The sequence below is a fragment of the Semicossyphus pulcher genome, unplaced genomic scaffold (assembly GCF_022749685.1).
Source record: "Semicossyphus pulcher isolate SPU_LCO1_2020_fin unplaced genomic scaffold, fSemPul1.0.p SCAF_17, whole genome shotgun sequence".
NCBI classification, from domain to species: domain Eukaryota; kingdom Metazoa; phylum Chordata; class Actinopteri; order Labriformes; family Labridae; genus Semicossyphus; species Semicossyphus pulcher.
This window is the reverse complement of record NW_027211681.1, coordinates 10326821-10342768: the sequence shown is the minus strand read 5'-3', so window position 1 is coordinate 10342768 and position 15948 is coordinate 10326821. Positions and strand designations below refer to the sequence as shown.

The 15948-nt window shown below is 43.8% G+C and overlaps 1 protein-coding gene across 1 annotated transcript; it reads right to left on the bottom strand.

Moving 5' to 3' along the window:
* Positions 1-551: 551 nt before the first annotated feature.
* Positions 552-14895, bottom strand: n4bp2 (NEDD4 binding protein 2). Its single transcript, XM_069666652.1, is given in 17 exon segments — positions 552-1742; positions 1854-1977; positions 3207-3375; positions 4015-4191; positions 4343-4469; positions 4590-4714; positions 4805-5028; positions 5216-5261; positions 5944-6029; positions 6191-8862; positions 10868-11008; positions 11126-11202; positions 11340-11428; positions 11629-11753; positions 12551-13562; positions 14493-14747; positions 14750-14895. Coding segments are annotated over 17 exon segments (5526 nt in total). The 5' UTR covers positions 14781-14895; the 3' UTR covers positions 552-1696.
* Between the last annotated feature and the right edge of the window lie 1053 nt (positions 14896-15948).

Below are 15948 nucleotides of genomic sequence, written 5' to 3'. Positions count from 1 at the left end.
TCTGTATTGTTAAATGGGAGTTTTACAAATTAAAGTTGGTGTACAGGTGTTTGGGAGAGCTACTGTGGATGTTAACAAATGTTTGTCGTTGACGAAGGACGGGTGAATTCTGAAAGGCTTCCTCGAGTCATTTGATTTAGTTTTGTTTGGATGGTTTGAAAATGTAAAATTAATCTTGGCATGTGGGTTTAAAAATAAGCCCGTTTTAACAGACCTCTGGAGCCCACTCCTCATTTCCTCTAAAACTAACAGTTGCTACGTTAGCCGAGGACGAAGAATCCATGAAATAAAAAGATCTCAGTTCTTGCAGCATGGAATGAGAGCTTCTTTCAGTTCTTAAACACGTGGGAAGTCCGGAGACGATCCTGACTAAATTAGTGGTGTCTTTCAAACAACCTTTGATTATATTAATATCAAAAAACACAGGCGTATTTTAGTCACGGATCAGTTTAAAAGTAGTAAATACTTTTTCATCCAGAATCCAAACATATGAATAAACCTGTAATGAGTGAATAAAAAACGCAAGAGAGAGGCGTTCATGTAGACCGGCACAGAACTCTTGGATTTTATTCCACAATACAATATTTTCTGTAAAACTTTCTGAACAAATGAATAAAAAAATACAATTTTCTCCTTATAACTCATCTGTTCACAACATTATGTACAATCAATACAATTTTCAAACATCATTGTTCTACTTTAGTGAAAAAATATTACTAAGATAGAAAAACTGAAGCCTAAAAAACTCTTGTAGCAACAATAAAACCGCTACAACATTTGGCACAATGCGTTAAAAAAAGCTACCAGGAACAGGTTTCAGACGACCGACAGGCCTTTAAGAACAAGAAAGGCTTCGAAATCTTTACCTGAGTTTGAGTATCAATATATGAGCAGCAATGCCGGGCGTTAAGCTGAAGTAAATACAAAGTTGGAGTTTGTGGCTGAGGCAGGTGCTAAGACGAAGTCAGAGTGGAGGTTGTTCAAACTCTTTCTCTGCTTCATCTGAAGCGATTAAGTCTCCCCTCTTTGAGTGTAAGACGCTTCTATACACTACAAGCGAGAGAAAAGGTTCCTTCTAAGCGTTTGGTTTTGTGGTACCTTATAACACAACAATCCCTGATTAGATAACATGTCGACTTAGTGTCAATTAAAAGGGTTAAATAGAACAACCGTCAGGGAGGCAGCATGCAATCATGATTCAGTTAAAGTTTGATCAAATCCAACGTCACTCAAGATGTTGTGTTAATATTATATAACAGCATATTCAACATGTTTTAAAAGGCACAAAGATAAATGTAAATCGAAATAAACCACATTATAAAATGTTCTTAAATCTAAAATGTACATAAATTCTCACTTTACAGATCTGTAAAAATACCTTATTTGTGTGACGCCATTGTAGTTAACTTAACTCTAAACAAAAACTTCTTATTAAGATCTGAATTAAGATCAAATTAACCTCAATTTCAGGAAAATTAAGATCAAATCAAATTTCTTCTTCTATTGATTTGGAAGAGGGAGAAAGATGGGATGAGAAGAACACAACTGACATAGATGTGGGATGAGTATACTGTAGTGTGCATGTAACGATTATATATGTGGTGAAGTGGAAGAGAGAGAGAGAAACAGAGAGAGATTTCTGTGTGTGTGTGTGTTTTCCTCCATAGCAGCTTGAATCCAATAAACCCAGTTCTTCTCACTTCAAAGAGACTAACACGTGACCTGTGTTGGGCTCAGTGAACCTGACAGAGACAGAGATAGGAGAAAAGGTAGGTGAACGTGAACATATCATGCAGTGTTTTGTGGCGTGTGTGTATGTTGGTGTGTGTGTGTGTGTGTGTGTGTGCGTGTACCTGTAGTGACTGTTAGTGAGGTAGTCTATAACGGCGGGACGGATGCGGGCCACGCCCCCCTGGCTGTGGTTTCCTCTTCCTGTGATGATAGAGAGCTGAGGTTGACACAGACCCTGCTCACACTCTTCACAGAAAGAGGCCAAAGAAGAACAAACACACAGAAAAACGGTTAACAGGAACAGCACACTGAGAAACACAAAACGTCTGCAGGCAGAATCCTTACATGATCTGATCCCTCACATGATTGTTATGTTGCAATGTTGAACCACCTGATACCCTAAAAGCTCAGACACAGAACCATCCACCTGCTACCCAAAGTGTTTAATGTACAGTTCACTCAGCAGGACCTTTAACCCTTAAAGTTAAACATCAAGTTAAACCAACTCTGAGGAAGTTTCATTATGTGTCAGTTTTAATGGCCCCTGTGAACACGCGGTACATCTTATCTCTTTGAAAATGCATCTAAAGAACAATCTGGCCCTGCTTCCTTTAAACTGGAGCACGCTGTGACACTTATTATAAAGAGTCAATCTTCTAACGACTTATTAACATAGAGGCATCATAACCAGTTAAGAATTCCTCACAGCAGGTTTAAGTTAAGTAACACGCAGCTGAAATTCAACAAACAGTCATTTTAAACAATAACAGCCATAATTTAAGAACTTATCGTTCACACAGGACTTTCCTTTAATCTTTAAATAATAAAAAAAAGGGATTTCTCTGCTTCATACAACCTGCATCTTTTACAACCTTGTGTGCTCTTGAGCGCCACCTAATGGCGATAATTGGTAATTACAGGAGCACACGTCCCAATTTAACCAGACGTCTACAGCTGGCTCTCTCTGTTTTGGTTCCAACGCTTGATTTTCCTCGCTTTTGACTGTAAACTGTTTTCCTTCATCTGAGCATCGAATTTGTTTCTTTTCTTTGGATTTCGACTTATTTTTTAAGTTGTATCTGAAGTCATCGATCTTTTCTTTGTTTGTTCAGCCATAGTAGATTACCGTTTACTCTCAACACTTACAGAAACTGGAAGTGCAGCCGCTTAGCTCCGCCTACCCTCTCTGACAGACTGCTGGGTGATGGAAAATGCATCACTATCTGGGCACCACTTGTGATTTTCTTCACAGATGTCGCCACAGACACCCAGTCTGTAATAATACAATATACTGCAAATGCAAAGCCTTTAATCAATGGGCCACAGGCTCAATCACCATTGTGTTACTTCATTCCGGGATAGATAGTGACTTAACAGACATTCATTCAAATAAAAAAGTTTGAGATTGTTACTTTAACATAACAAACTTTTATCTTTCATCCTTCTTCAGTACTCATACCCAGTGTATATAGTACCTGAGCTTTTGTCCTCTAAGACCTGGGCCAGATGCTCCAGGGCCTCGTCAACATGCAGCCCGTGGAGGTCCAGGATGTTCCTCGGCAGCAGGGATGAGTTGACCCTCTCAAAAATCTGAACTGCTGCACGGTGATTGGCCTCACGCATCCGCTTGCCGTGGCTGTGTCCCTGCAAAAGAGGTGAATATTTATTTCCTGTGTGCAGAATTATTATTTGTAAAAGAAGAGCTGCACGTACAAAACACACAGCAAAATAAGTGGAGAGCTGAATCACAGTTAAGCCTGTTTCACACATGCACTCCTGACATTTTCCTGAACATTTCAGGACCATCTGTATATTTGCCGGCTAAGACACAGACACAGACACACAGAAGTTTGCTGGTCCCTTGTCTAAATGCAGTGATTGAGATGCAACATCTTCTGTTCAATACGGACCTGATTATTCTGTTTTAAAAGATACGCAAGCGTCTTTAAGGACGAGCGTCCTTCGCGCGCGGCTCACCCGCTGCTATGAAAACGAGATCGCTGGTGAAAAAATTCAAGAAGCAAGTGTTTTTTTGGCAACTTTGTAAAACGTACAGCCCCCCCCTCCTTCTTGCTCACACTGTGAATGTTCTTGAGTATTACCTGCTGCGTTCACACATTGGCCGACCCCAGCTTCCTTCTGATATTTACCAGGAGGCTGGCAGGAAACAGGCGGGGTAAAAAATTCAGCCGTTTGCGTTCACACATGCGGCCCACCTTGAAAATGTCAGGAAATGTTCAGGAGTGTGGTGCATGTGTGACAGTAAAGCACTTTACTCCTCACCTGCTGTGCGTAAAATGAAGCCACTTCCTTGCGTCCTTGTTTGAAGGCCTCGGCAGCCTTAGCGAAGCTCTCGAGCTGTCTGCTTCTCTGTAGGCTGGCCTCGGCTCTGAAGTCCTGATACTCTGGATCCTCTGTGTCCTGATAGTCGGGAACAGCGGACTCCAGGGGCTTCTGCTTCTGACAAATGAGCAGGGGACAAAGTGATACAGACGGCTCATTTAAGTTGACTAGTATAGAGTGAAACTTACTCTTGCATATGCACAACTTGCGGTGATACTAAAGCCGTGTAACACTCTGCCTGCATGTGTGTGTGTGTGTGTTTGAATACCTTCTCCCTCTCCTTGCTGGCTGCTCTGTGGTGGTCGGACCGAGGGGCCTCTGGAGCGACCACTGTCTTGACGGGCTCCTCGTCCAGCAGAGAGCGAAGAAACAGCTCAGTTTGGGTCAGGCAGTAACTACACACACATGTTTACAAGTTACTAAGGAGAGTACAACAGTGCTCCAACACATAAATGAGTCTGCTTGGTAAAGAAAAGACGCAGAAACTTCCACTATCAACAAAGATGTTTTCTCACTTGTGGTCTCTGAAGATATCTTGTAGGAAATGCCTGTCTATGTTGGGGAAGAGGGCGTACAGTTGGCTCTCTTTCATCAGGGTGGCTCCATCCCGCTTGTCGAGGTCTGCGCGACTCTGTCTGGTCTGAAGGAAAGAGGGTTGGACAGGGGTTAGTATGTGGGGAACAAGAGGAGAACACTCCAGGATGATCATAATCAAGATTGTGCGACAGACCTTTACCACGTTCTCCTGCATCGCCTCCTCCTCTTTTATGATATCTCTGAGAGAGACGTGTGGGCGGGACACACTCCAGTGGTCCATGAATGGGATCTGACCCTGGTTCTCTGGTTGGACGTCCGGTGTCGCGTAACCATCCGCACTGATCAGGAAACGGGCAGGCTGTGTCGAGTCTCGTGGTCCTGGTTTGGCCACCTGCGAGTCTCCCCAGTGAACCGAGCCTACGCATTCAAAGGTCAACATTCAGCGATGATGAAACTTAACGATGTTATGTCTGTGTCTAAAAAGGAGGGTTTATATTGTGAAATGTATTGTTTGAGTGGGAAAAAAATGCAGGTAAACACAGCTGCAGCCACAATTGCTGGTTAGAATTCAGGGAAGTTTGTGTCTCAGTGTGTGTGAACTTACTCTCCTGAAGCAAGTGGAAGGACAGAGCTGCTTGTCTCTGCTTTTCCTGTAAAACAGAAATAAAAAGTCACATTAAAAGAATCAGATCAGAGTATCAGGGTAGGTTTGTAGTAGTATAGAAAAATCCTGTATTACAGCCAAATACATAACCTGCATTAACTTTTGACTTTGGCCACATGGGGGAGACAGAGACAAGAAGCTGTCAGCAAACTGTTGCTTATTATTCAAAAAGATGATGAGTTAGGGAGCAACATTTTCAATTACTCAGAGTCTTGTTTGTGTCCCCATGGTGAATATAATCCCAATATTCAGTGTAAAGTTCTGTGTGAGCTACACAGCAGACTGGAGTCTCTGTTAACAGTGACAGACAGACAGATTCATGTTGTACACGTCTGTGTTCTCCCCGCGCTGCGCTATATAAACTACGATGACCCGATCGCAGGTTACAGCTCCTGCTCGTGTCATTCACAGCATGATGAGACATACTTTATACTTTATAGGAACTGTGCGCGGAAATACGGACAGATCACAACCTCATTGAGCCAGGTAGAGCATGAAAAACACACACAACTGTGTTCTGCTCGTCTCCTAATGTCTGTGGTAAAAAGGAACAAAAAATTGAGTCTGGATTTCTGCAGTAGATTACCATGGCAACGACTGAAGCTTCGAAGCATGTGGGTCAGCCCTAGTCACAAACATGTTGATTACAGTGCGATTAAAGAGCTCACCTGAATGGTTTCCTTCCACTTCTGGTGGAGAAGTTTAGCCAGGTTCAGGTCCATCTGCACGGCGTAGTCATCAGAGGGGCATGAACCTGAGGACCAGAGAGGACAGCCTCATGTCAGATCTGAGTACCAGGATGGTATAAAAAGTCTTTCATATATTGGCTCAGCAATGAAAACTAAATGCACGAGCGTGTTTCAAACAGTGATTGACAGCTCACAGTGAATTAAACCACATTTCAGTGGGCGTTACCTGGATCTACTCCGACAGGACCAAACAGCTCAGTCAGCTGCAGAGCCACCTCGGTGGGTAGTTTCAACTCCACGCTCTGAATGTCCATGTGTTGCCTCCTTCTCCCCTCTTGTAGACTCCTCTGACTCTTCTCCTTCTGTCTCTCCTCCCTCTCCATCTCCATCTCCTCTAGCTCTGCCTGCAGAATCCGCTGGACCTCGTCCATGCTGGCAATCTCCTCCTCCATCACAACTCTTGATTCTTCTATTATTACGGCATCATCAAAGCCTACGCCCCAAGCGCTGACTTCCAGGTCCACTTGTGATGTCACCTGTTGTTTGGTGTCAACACATCTCTCTCCTTCATTTACTGCTTGAGGTAGACGAAGTTCTGTTTCAGGAGATTTTTCTAACTGTGAAGTTGTATGAGGAGGATCTCTGTTTCGAACTGGAGCAGATGCGCCCCCAAAACTAAGCACGTTGTTATTATTGGAGCTCACGTCTGACATTTTAACTGTGTCAAACATTACCTGCTGATTCCCCTCTTCAACCGCAGTGAGCAAATCCTCAGGGTGATGCTCTTCCAACAAATTAGCACATAACCTAGTTCCTACAGCTTCACCTAAAGCTCCACACTGACTGGATGTGTTCTGGTGTTTTACATCCTCCTCCATCTCTTTCTCACCATCCTCGTCTTTAAAGAACCTCTCTCCAGAGTCCAGCAGCAAGTTGGTGGTCCATTCTAGGTCCTGATGGCATTTGTCATACAGATCTTCTAATGTGTCAAAACTAACCAGTTTAAAGTGGCGGCTGAGAATGCGCAGGCTCTCCAGGCGATCTTGTGTTGCCCCAAACTCTCTCTCTTCCACCTGTGTGCCTTTCTCGTGCACCACGCGGTAGGGCACCTCTCTGTGGCCGGACGGGTGAACTGCAACCGCTGCGGAGACGGCAGAGGACATCTCAGGCACAAAGCGAGAAGACTCTCCAGACAGGACCGCGATGTCACTAGGGTGGCTGCACAAAGTGTTGCCGGCATCATCCGGGCTGTCGTGACGGTTGAGACGCCAAAGAAGGGCAAAGTCTTGAGGTTCTGTCTGGGTGGGGCGGCCGGTGTCTACCAGGGGAAGTGAGGAAGCAGGCTGCAGGTGTGCCTCAGATCTAGACTCAGTGAAAATGTCAAGGTTTGATTGAAGGCTCAGGCTGGTGTTACAATTAGTTCCTGCATTATTGCTATTCTGACCACTGTTTATACTTCTGTCTGTGGCATTGAGCCCCTCTAAAGTATTTGGTGAAGGTGCAGGGCAGTTCTGAGTAAACGTGAGAGCTAGTTTACACTGTTTACCAGATCTACGACCCTGACGCTGCTTCCTCTCCTGACTGCCTCCACTGAAAGCACTGATTTCTGCTTCCAGAGACCCCTCACACACAGGACTCGGACACACCTCACCAATGTGACTGCCATCAGACTCAGGTCTGGGCTCTGAGCCGTTATTAGTGTCCACATCAGTATGACCAGCACCAGGCTCTGTTCTAACCTCACCCTCAATATCATGGCTTCCCTCTAGATCACTGCAAACATTCGCCTCCGCAGTTCTGGAGAGAAGCAGTGAATCAGCATTAAGAGCTGAGAGGGAATCCACAATTTCTGTCTCTCTGCTGATTTCTATCCTATTATCATTCCCTGCTGGGGTCGTACTCTGTTCATTTACAGTTTTAAGTCGCTCCCAATTATCTAACCTCGATTCCCTGACCTTACAGGAGTCCGCTGCCTTCCAGTCTAACACGCAGTCCGGCAATTCTCCTCTGCTGTTAACCCTGTTCACGTTCTCTTCTATCTCCTCACTGCTATGGGACTCCACAAACCTGCCACCTGCCTCCTCTTCTCTCGCAGATTCCTCTCCAGAGCTCGGGGAAAGAGAGGACGAGCGTGAAGAGCTGGTCTGAATGGCAGTGACACCCGTCTGAATCAGATCAAGAAGCCTCTGAAACTCTGCCACATTCGTTCCCGACTTTCCTTTTGTTTTTTCGTTAGCTTCTTCAGACACATCGTCATCTTCTGTCCCTTCTTTTTTCCTCTCTCTTCTCCTCACCTGTCGCTGCTTGAGGGATCCCTCAGAAGGCCAATCTCCTACAAAATCTAACATCATTCCCTTATCTGCTTCCTCCCTCTCTGCCTCAACCCCCATTGCTGTCTTTTCTTTTTCCCTTGCCTCACTGTCTGATTGGTTCGTATCTTTCACCAGATCTGCAGGCTCCATCCTGTTAAAACCAGTCCTCCTGCTGGTTCTCTCTCTCCTCACTCTTTGTCTAATAGACTCAGAGAAAGCCACAGGCCCTTCATCCCCACGTTGATCCTCATTCATTACTGACTCTACAATACAGTCAGGGATTCTCTGATCTCCTGGATGACTCAGCTCTAACTGGGCATCCAACTCAGAATCTAATTCCCCCAAATCTATCTCATCCTCCCTGTCTGATATTTCAGGGGTTTCTGTGAGTCCTTCAGTAGGCTGGAAATCAAGGGACTCTGCAGATTTGTCCGTGCCGTCTTCCAGTATCCCAACCTCGCTAGAACGATCGATCGATGAAACATCGGGGAGAGAAGAGAAGAGCTGCGGGTGGGATTTTTTACATCCCTCATTTAGCCCAGGCTGCCCCACAAGGTCAGGACACGGTGGTTCAGAAGACACCAGCCTAGAGACGAAAGAGACGCGACAGGTACGATTAAAATCACTGATGATGGGTGCACAATCACAACATTTTGTCTGATATAGCCTAATGTTTTGGATGGTTCATGTCATCGTCTTTAAGTGAAAGAAAATGCATCGGCACAACATCTACTGACTGAATTTTGTGACTAAAAAATATTCACATGCACTATTATGATGAGCTTCCACCTGGCATGTCTCTATGATGCATCTGTGACACGTCTCTGCATGGTCCATGCAGTTACAAAGCCCACAGAGATCTTGCCTCTGCTATGTAGTTCTCTCGCTCTAATCTTGTTTATTTGGTTTTGAGTATTGTGCTTTTACCATAGACTACTCTGTTAAATGCTGATGTAGTGCTGTACTATATAATCGGTTGTCTCCACAGGAAGAAGAGCCGCTTCTAAAATGCTCTGTAGCAGATCCGGTGGAATCACAAGCAAGAATGCAACAGAACTGTGCGCTGTAGATTTAGAATAAGTATAAATAAATTAATAATAAAATAAGATAAATAATAAATAACATGCTTCTCCATCCATAGTTTTTTTTTTTTATCAAAACGCAATAGAGTCCTCGTCCCTTTATAGCAAGAGGATATCTGAAAATCAATACAAAGTTGCACTAAGTGATAACCTAATACTACAATTCAACTATCAATTTAGCATAACAGTGACATCGTCAAAAGGGCATAAGGGGTTCCAGATTGGTTTGATGAATGTGAGAATTATCTAAATCAGTGGTTCTCAACTGGTCTCACTTAAGGACCCACCACTTGTTTATTTAATAAAAAATTGTGCAGTTTGGACCTGAGACGGAACAAAACATCACAGTATGTCAGCTTCACAAAACACAACAGTATAATAGTCGAGCAAAATGACCAAAAGGTAGCAGTGCGAGGAAAATATTCGCTCTACAATTCATCCAATTAGCAGCCTTTTTTCAACAGAAATGAACTTAAAAAGTGCAACATAAATGCAACTTCTGTAGGGCTCATCAGGTTTCAAGAATCCAAATGCGACTGTACTGTTGGGGTTACCCAATCAGTGAATACGTGGTGTGTGAAAAAATTACACTACTACTACACCTACATTATAGGAAAGCCATGTCCTTCAAAATAAAAGCGACTTTTTGCCACAACTTTTTTTTTCCAAGCACACATCCGCGACCCACTGAAAACAGCTACATGAACCACTTCTTGGTCCCGACCCACCAGTTGAGAACCATGGATCCAAATCATATGCTATGGCCTTAGAAGTCACCAGATCACCACCCGGTTAAACACCTATGGGAGAGTTTGAACCGACGTGTTAGATACCGCTCTTTGTGACCGTCTTCAAATCATAAAATGAGGGATTATCTTTAGAAGAGAAGTGTGGAGTGAGTGGAAGCTCTTCTGGCAGCACGCGTTGGCCCAAAACCTTCCTTAAACACTTAATGCTACTTAAAGCCTTTATTTGTCACCCATCTGTAGGTAAAGGGCCTGTGTCCACCAACCCTGTTTTTTGCACTGGCAGCACCTATTTTCTATCTGAAAACCAATGCAGTTCAGCGTTTTCAGCACCCTCGGTGTCAGCGGTTTTTTGTCGCTCAGCGCTCTCAGTTGAAAATAGTTAAACTTTTGAAACACTGCTGCGCTCATCAATGTCTTCTCTCTCACTGACCAATCAAAATCAAGAAGGGATTGGACTTCTCATATCAACTTCGTCAACAATAATGGCGGAGGAGGAACTAATCCTTTAGTTTTTTCAGAGGTACAAGCTTGTCTAGAGCTGCTGCTAATGCCAGGACACACTTTCCTTTCCATCGTTTTTATGTTTTCTTTTTGAAATTTCCTTGAATAAAAGCAAATATTAAGCATACAGAGCGATTTAAAACAGACTCAATGATCACCACTGAGGGAAGCAGCAATGCTGGCAACTTTCGTAACCCAGCAACAGTAAGCACCTGCGAGAAGCGCTCTGAAATTGCACAAAAGCTTCAGCTGCACTTACTGTGAGCTTCTGTTCTCCAGAACGAGCTGCTGTTTAAAGTCCGGCATCTGTGAACCCATGATGGATTGGACTGTGACGAAGCGCTCGTATCCATTAAGCATGCGACGGATTGTTTCCACTGGCACGTTATGTGTGCTACGTCTGCATATGCATATGGACGCACAAAAAGAACAGATGCAAAACACAGAAACAGATTGTATAAAATGTGATATATTTGAGCACAGTTGACATGCTACATTAAAGGCACATCTCTCTCACCTCTCCAGTTCTCTGGGCTTGTTCTTCCACCAAGTGTCGGGCTCTCGAAACAGCACCTTGTATCCATGCTTCAGCGCCTAAGACAGACAGGGGAACAACAGAGGCTCAAGCCTTAACCATTTACAGTGTCATGGATTATATGTTACTCAAGAGGTGCTTATTACTCTCTTGTCCAGAATAAATAAGCGATGTGAGATCTGTTGTGCTGGCTGACCTGAGCCACATAGGGTTTCATCTCCCAGCCCTGCATGTTGGTGTTGTCAATGATGATGGGGTTAGCCCCCCTTTGAAACGCCTCCTTGGCTGTGGTCAAACGTTTGCACAAGAGAGAAACAATTTGACGTTTTGAGAAAACAGCACTTAAAAGGAACAATGACAATCAATCACATAGATAAAAACGTATTCAACGTCACAAAGGAGTTTTGCTACTGCTGCATCACCTCTTATCAACACTGTGTGTGTGTGTGTGTGTGTGTGTGTGTGTGTGTGTGTGTGTTGTTTACCTCGCTGATGGTTCCACTCATGGGCGTCCCCCAGAGCAGTGGGGTCAAACTGATATCTTCCATGGCGAGTGAAAAAGTCGTCAGTGCCCAGTTTAACTCCACCTGGGTTATGTTCAACCAAGGCTCTGCAGACACACAGACACACACAAGACACGCACAGACACGCACACACAGACACACACACACACACACACACACACAGATCGAGACCTCTCTTAAATGATGTAACACGTGTTGTGATGCTGTTGTAAAAGTCTGTGACTCTTGGTCAAGAGTGACTCTCTTATCTTGTTAGATACTACTTGTACTCTTGTTGTGTGCAGGGGTTTTGAGCTTCAGGGTGAAGTCACCTTCGGCCACAGCATTATCCCCTTTAGTTTTCAGCCTTAGCAAGGCCAGTAGTACCAGCTCTTTAGACTAGGGATGGACCGATTATCAGCCAGGCCGATTATCGGCGCCGATATTCGGCATTTTGACGCTTATCGGCATCAACCTTTTTTTTTTTTTTTTTTAATCCAATGGCTGATAAGAGATCAATTTAAAAAAAACTGGGTTATTTTGGCTCTGATGCATATGCTTAAAGGCATTTAAACAAAGTTAAGTATTGGAGTTTGTATTATTCAAAATTTTGACACCAATATTTTCACTTTTACTGCAAATGAATATCGGCTTCAAATATCGGTTATCGGCCTCCTTGACTACTAATAATCGGTATCGGCCCTGAAAAAACCATATCGGTCTATCTCTACTTTAGACATTAGGCTTCTGCCAGAGATGAGTGGCACCTAACCATGTTATGCCTTGTACATTAAAAGCAAAATCTAAAAAATCATTCCTTGAATCCCTATCCTAAAAAGCCAATATATAAAGCCTGAACATTTTTATCTTAACATTGCTATCAAGAGTTTCCCATCATCCTTACCTTGCCAGGGTTGACTTGCCGGACCCTGGAGCACCGCGTAGCAGCACAAGGACCCTCCCCTCCAGATCCAGCCTGCTGTGCTGGGCATGAGGATGGGGAGCAGCAGGCAGGGACCAGGACTTTGGAATAGTCGCAGAAGGTTTGAGAGGAGCTTGGCTGACAAGGGCCTGACCGAGCCAGGGAGAGGCATTCCTGGGTAGGCTCGACCAGCTGGAGGGCGCTTGAGCCACAGGGGTAATAAAGGTCGGCTCCTGATTTCCATGGAAACGGGGAGAAAACACTGGTGCCTCCGGGTTCCAGGGTGATGGTATGTGGCCCAGCAGCTCCTGATTAAACATGTTCACCTTAGATCTTGCTCCGCCGACTACTGTATTAGAGGACCTGACACCAGCCGTGTCTGGGAGAGCGTTTGATGAGTCTTGCTTTTTATACACCTGGAAAGCCGAGGGACGTCCTGAAGCTGCCAGGTCCAAAGGAGGTGCTGGCTTGTCAGCAGACGTCTCTGTCATCAGATGTGTGAAATCCACCGTCGACTTCTGCTCCTCAGCAGACTTGTCTTCCTCCCAAGTGCTGAGCTGGCCGAGCGGAGAGGAAGTTCCAGAAGTCTGCTCCACCTGACCACCGACAGGGCCTTGCTGCTGGACAGAGGGGCCTCTCGATCCAGGCTGCAGGCTGGATTGAAGCAGCTCTGGGAGGTCCGTCTGAGGGAATGGTGGTGGAGGAAAAGAGGATAGATACTGGCTGCTTTGGTGCTCTGCAGTACTTTCTTGTTGTGTTGTTAGTGTCTCTAGCTCCTGATCGACTAGCAGGTCCAGCTCTTCTGTCAGGAGGGGAGGAGAAGAGGCCAGCTGTGATGGTCTGGAGGAGTCTGGGTCTGGTCCATGCTCAGGAAAGTGTCTTGGGCTGAGCAGGGCTGCAGCAGTGCGCTCAAAGCCAGAGACAGGAGAAGGTATTGGAGCAGCAACTTCAGCAGCCACAGACAGCTCCAAGAGAGAGTCCATTGCATTTTCAACTAAAACAAAACAAAGAACCAAAAAAAGAGCGAATTAGACACTTTAACTATGTGAAACATCAACAAAGCATCATTCAATGTTCCTAATCTTCATTGCCACTTTAACATAGTGGATACGAAAGTAAATTAGAAAAAAATAAAGGTGGTCAAAAAAAGTGCACAAGATAGTCATTCTTGTTATACAATAAGGGTTTTCGAAACAAAAGTAATCACTGCAGCTGATGACCCAGCTGTCCTACTAATACTTTACAGTCCTTGTAACGTATAATTGGATGCCTTAGCTAACTTTAATGTTATTTAATGGGAATAACACAGTTGCAGAATAGCTTTACTGTACCTTGGCCCTATAAAGAGTAGAAATAAGAGCAGAGAATGGTGCAGTGTAGGTGCTTGAAGCCAGTTTGCATTTATTCTGTGTAAAGTGGTTAACTCCTTGTACTATACATGTTTAGGCAGGACTAAAAGTCACCTAACTGTGAATTAGCAATGACGCATTCAGCAATTATCTTTCAGCTGTGCCCTCCAAGCCTCTGGAGATGCCTTTGACTCTTCATCACTCAGTAATGTAGATAGCTTAATCAAGACACGCACATTGATGACTTTGGTGAGGCCTTGATTGTCAATCCTCTTTTTATACCGCATCGGGATGACAGATGCTGAATTTTCTTAACATATAAGAGTTCAGATGCACTGTATCTTTGTAGGTCATCTAAACTGGCACAACAGGTGGTGAAGCAAGGAATGCAAGGTGCAGGTTTACATGACAGTTGATACTTTGAATAATACACGTGGGACCACCACTTTAAAGACACCCTGACAGAATTACACTGCTAACAAGCCAATTGGTTAGCAAAGCTATACTAAATACCTTCCCTCAAAGTCACACAGCAGGTATGACTACTATGCGCCCTTGATCAGTGCCAGTGTTACCTTTAAAATCACACTCGGACATCACGATGTAAATAACTTCAGGGTCCAGGTGTGAGAACATCTCCTGCATACTTTTGACGATTTTCTCCTTGACGGGACCGGGGGGTGAGGAGCTGGATAGAGAGTTGTTTGCCATCGAACCGTCAAATCCCTGAGGTAGTCGGTTGCCCGTGTTGTGGCCGAGGCTTCCCCCCTCTAGCGGCCCGCCGGGAACTCTGGCCGGGCTCTGGCCGTTTTTCTTTCTCCGAGGCATCCCGCGGCCGAGCTGGAGCCGCCGGCTGCTCTCATTAGCCGCAGCGGAGCTAGCTAAGTAGCTGTAGAGCTACAGTAACGTCGCAGCGAGCTGAAGCCATGCTAATGTTGTGTTAAGAAGAGAAACCAAAGTGAAACAATTTAAGGTTACAACATCTAACAGCACTCCAAGTGGCGGAAATACATGAGATAATACAAACTGTACCAAGTGTGCGTGTAGTCCGCCTGAGACGTTTAAAGCCGGAAATCAAGTTAGAGACTTCAAAATAAAAGGTTACACTAGGACATGGTCCCTGTTTGGGTTTGAGTATTGCCAATCCTGATTGCTGAAGATTAAACGGAGGTTTTACTCAAGTACACGTAGGAACGTACCAATGAAAGAAAATACGCAAATACAAGTATTACATTTAATAATATAGTACTACATAATACTACATTCAAAACCATGCTTGACTGATAGAACATGAATTTTATGAGGGGAAATGTGAAGTATCTCAAGTAACTCAGGAGCCCTGTCATTGTGAATTTATAATTTTGTTATGCGGTATTTTAATACAGAATTACATTCACATTTAAGAAAAAAAAATAACTAGCTGCAAATATTGATTTCTACATATTGATCATATTTTATGTGGGAACTTTAACTGTAAAAAAATAGTATTTAGGTGACAGATAATTATGTAGCGGAGTTAACAGTTAAATATGTATCCCTCAAACCTAGGGGTCGAGATAATCAACTATAAGTATATCAAAATGGTACTCAAGCACAGTATTAGAGTAAATGTACCTGGTCAGTTTGAACTTCAATTTAGCATTGTATAGAGAAAGTGAACGTGTTAAATTATTTTTACCGCCACAAGCAATTACAGTTGTTGGTATAGTGGTAGTGCCAATCAGAAGCAGAAAAAAAACAATGTTAATCAAAGTATTGGTAGTCAAAATAAGTGTTGACAGACCTTAAGCTTTTTTGTTTTGTTTAATTGCACTGACCAAACTACAATCGTGATGATAAAAATATAATAATTATTAATAGGATAATAGTGTTTTTGCAATATATTGTGCCACAAAAACAGATTAATGTTGTTATTATTAATGTGTGAATTCACAGACAAACTTACAAAATAACTGACATTTCAAACATAACCCTGCATTGGGGTGAGGGACAGAAATTGAAGTCAGTGTGCGAGCTGTTTGTTTCTAACTC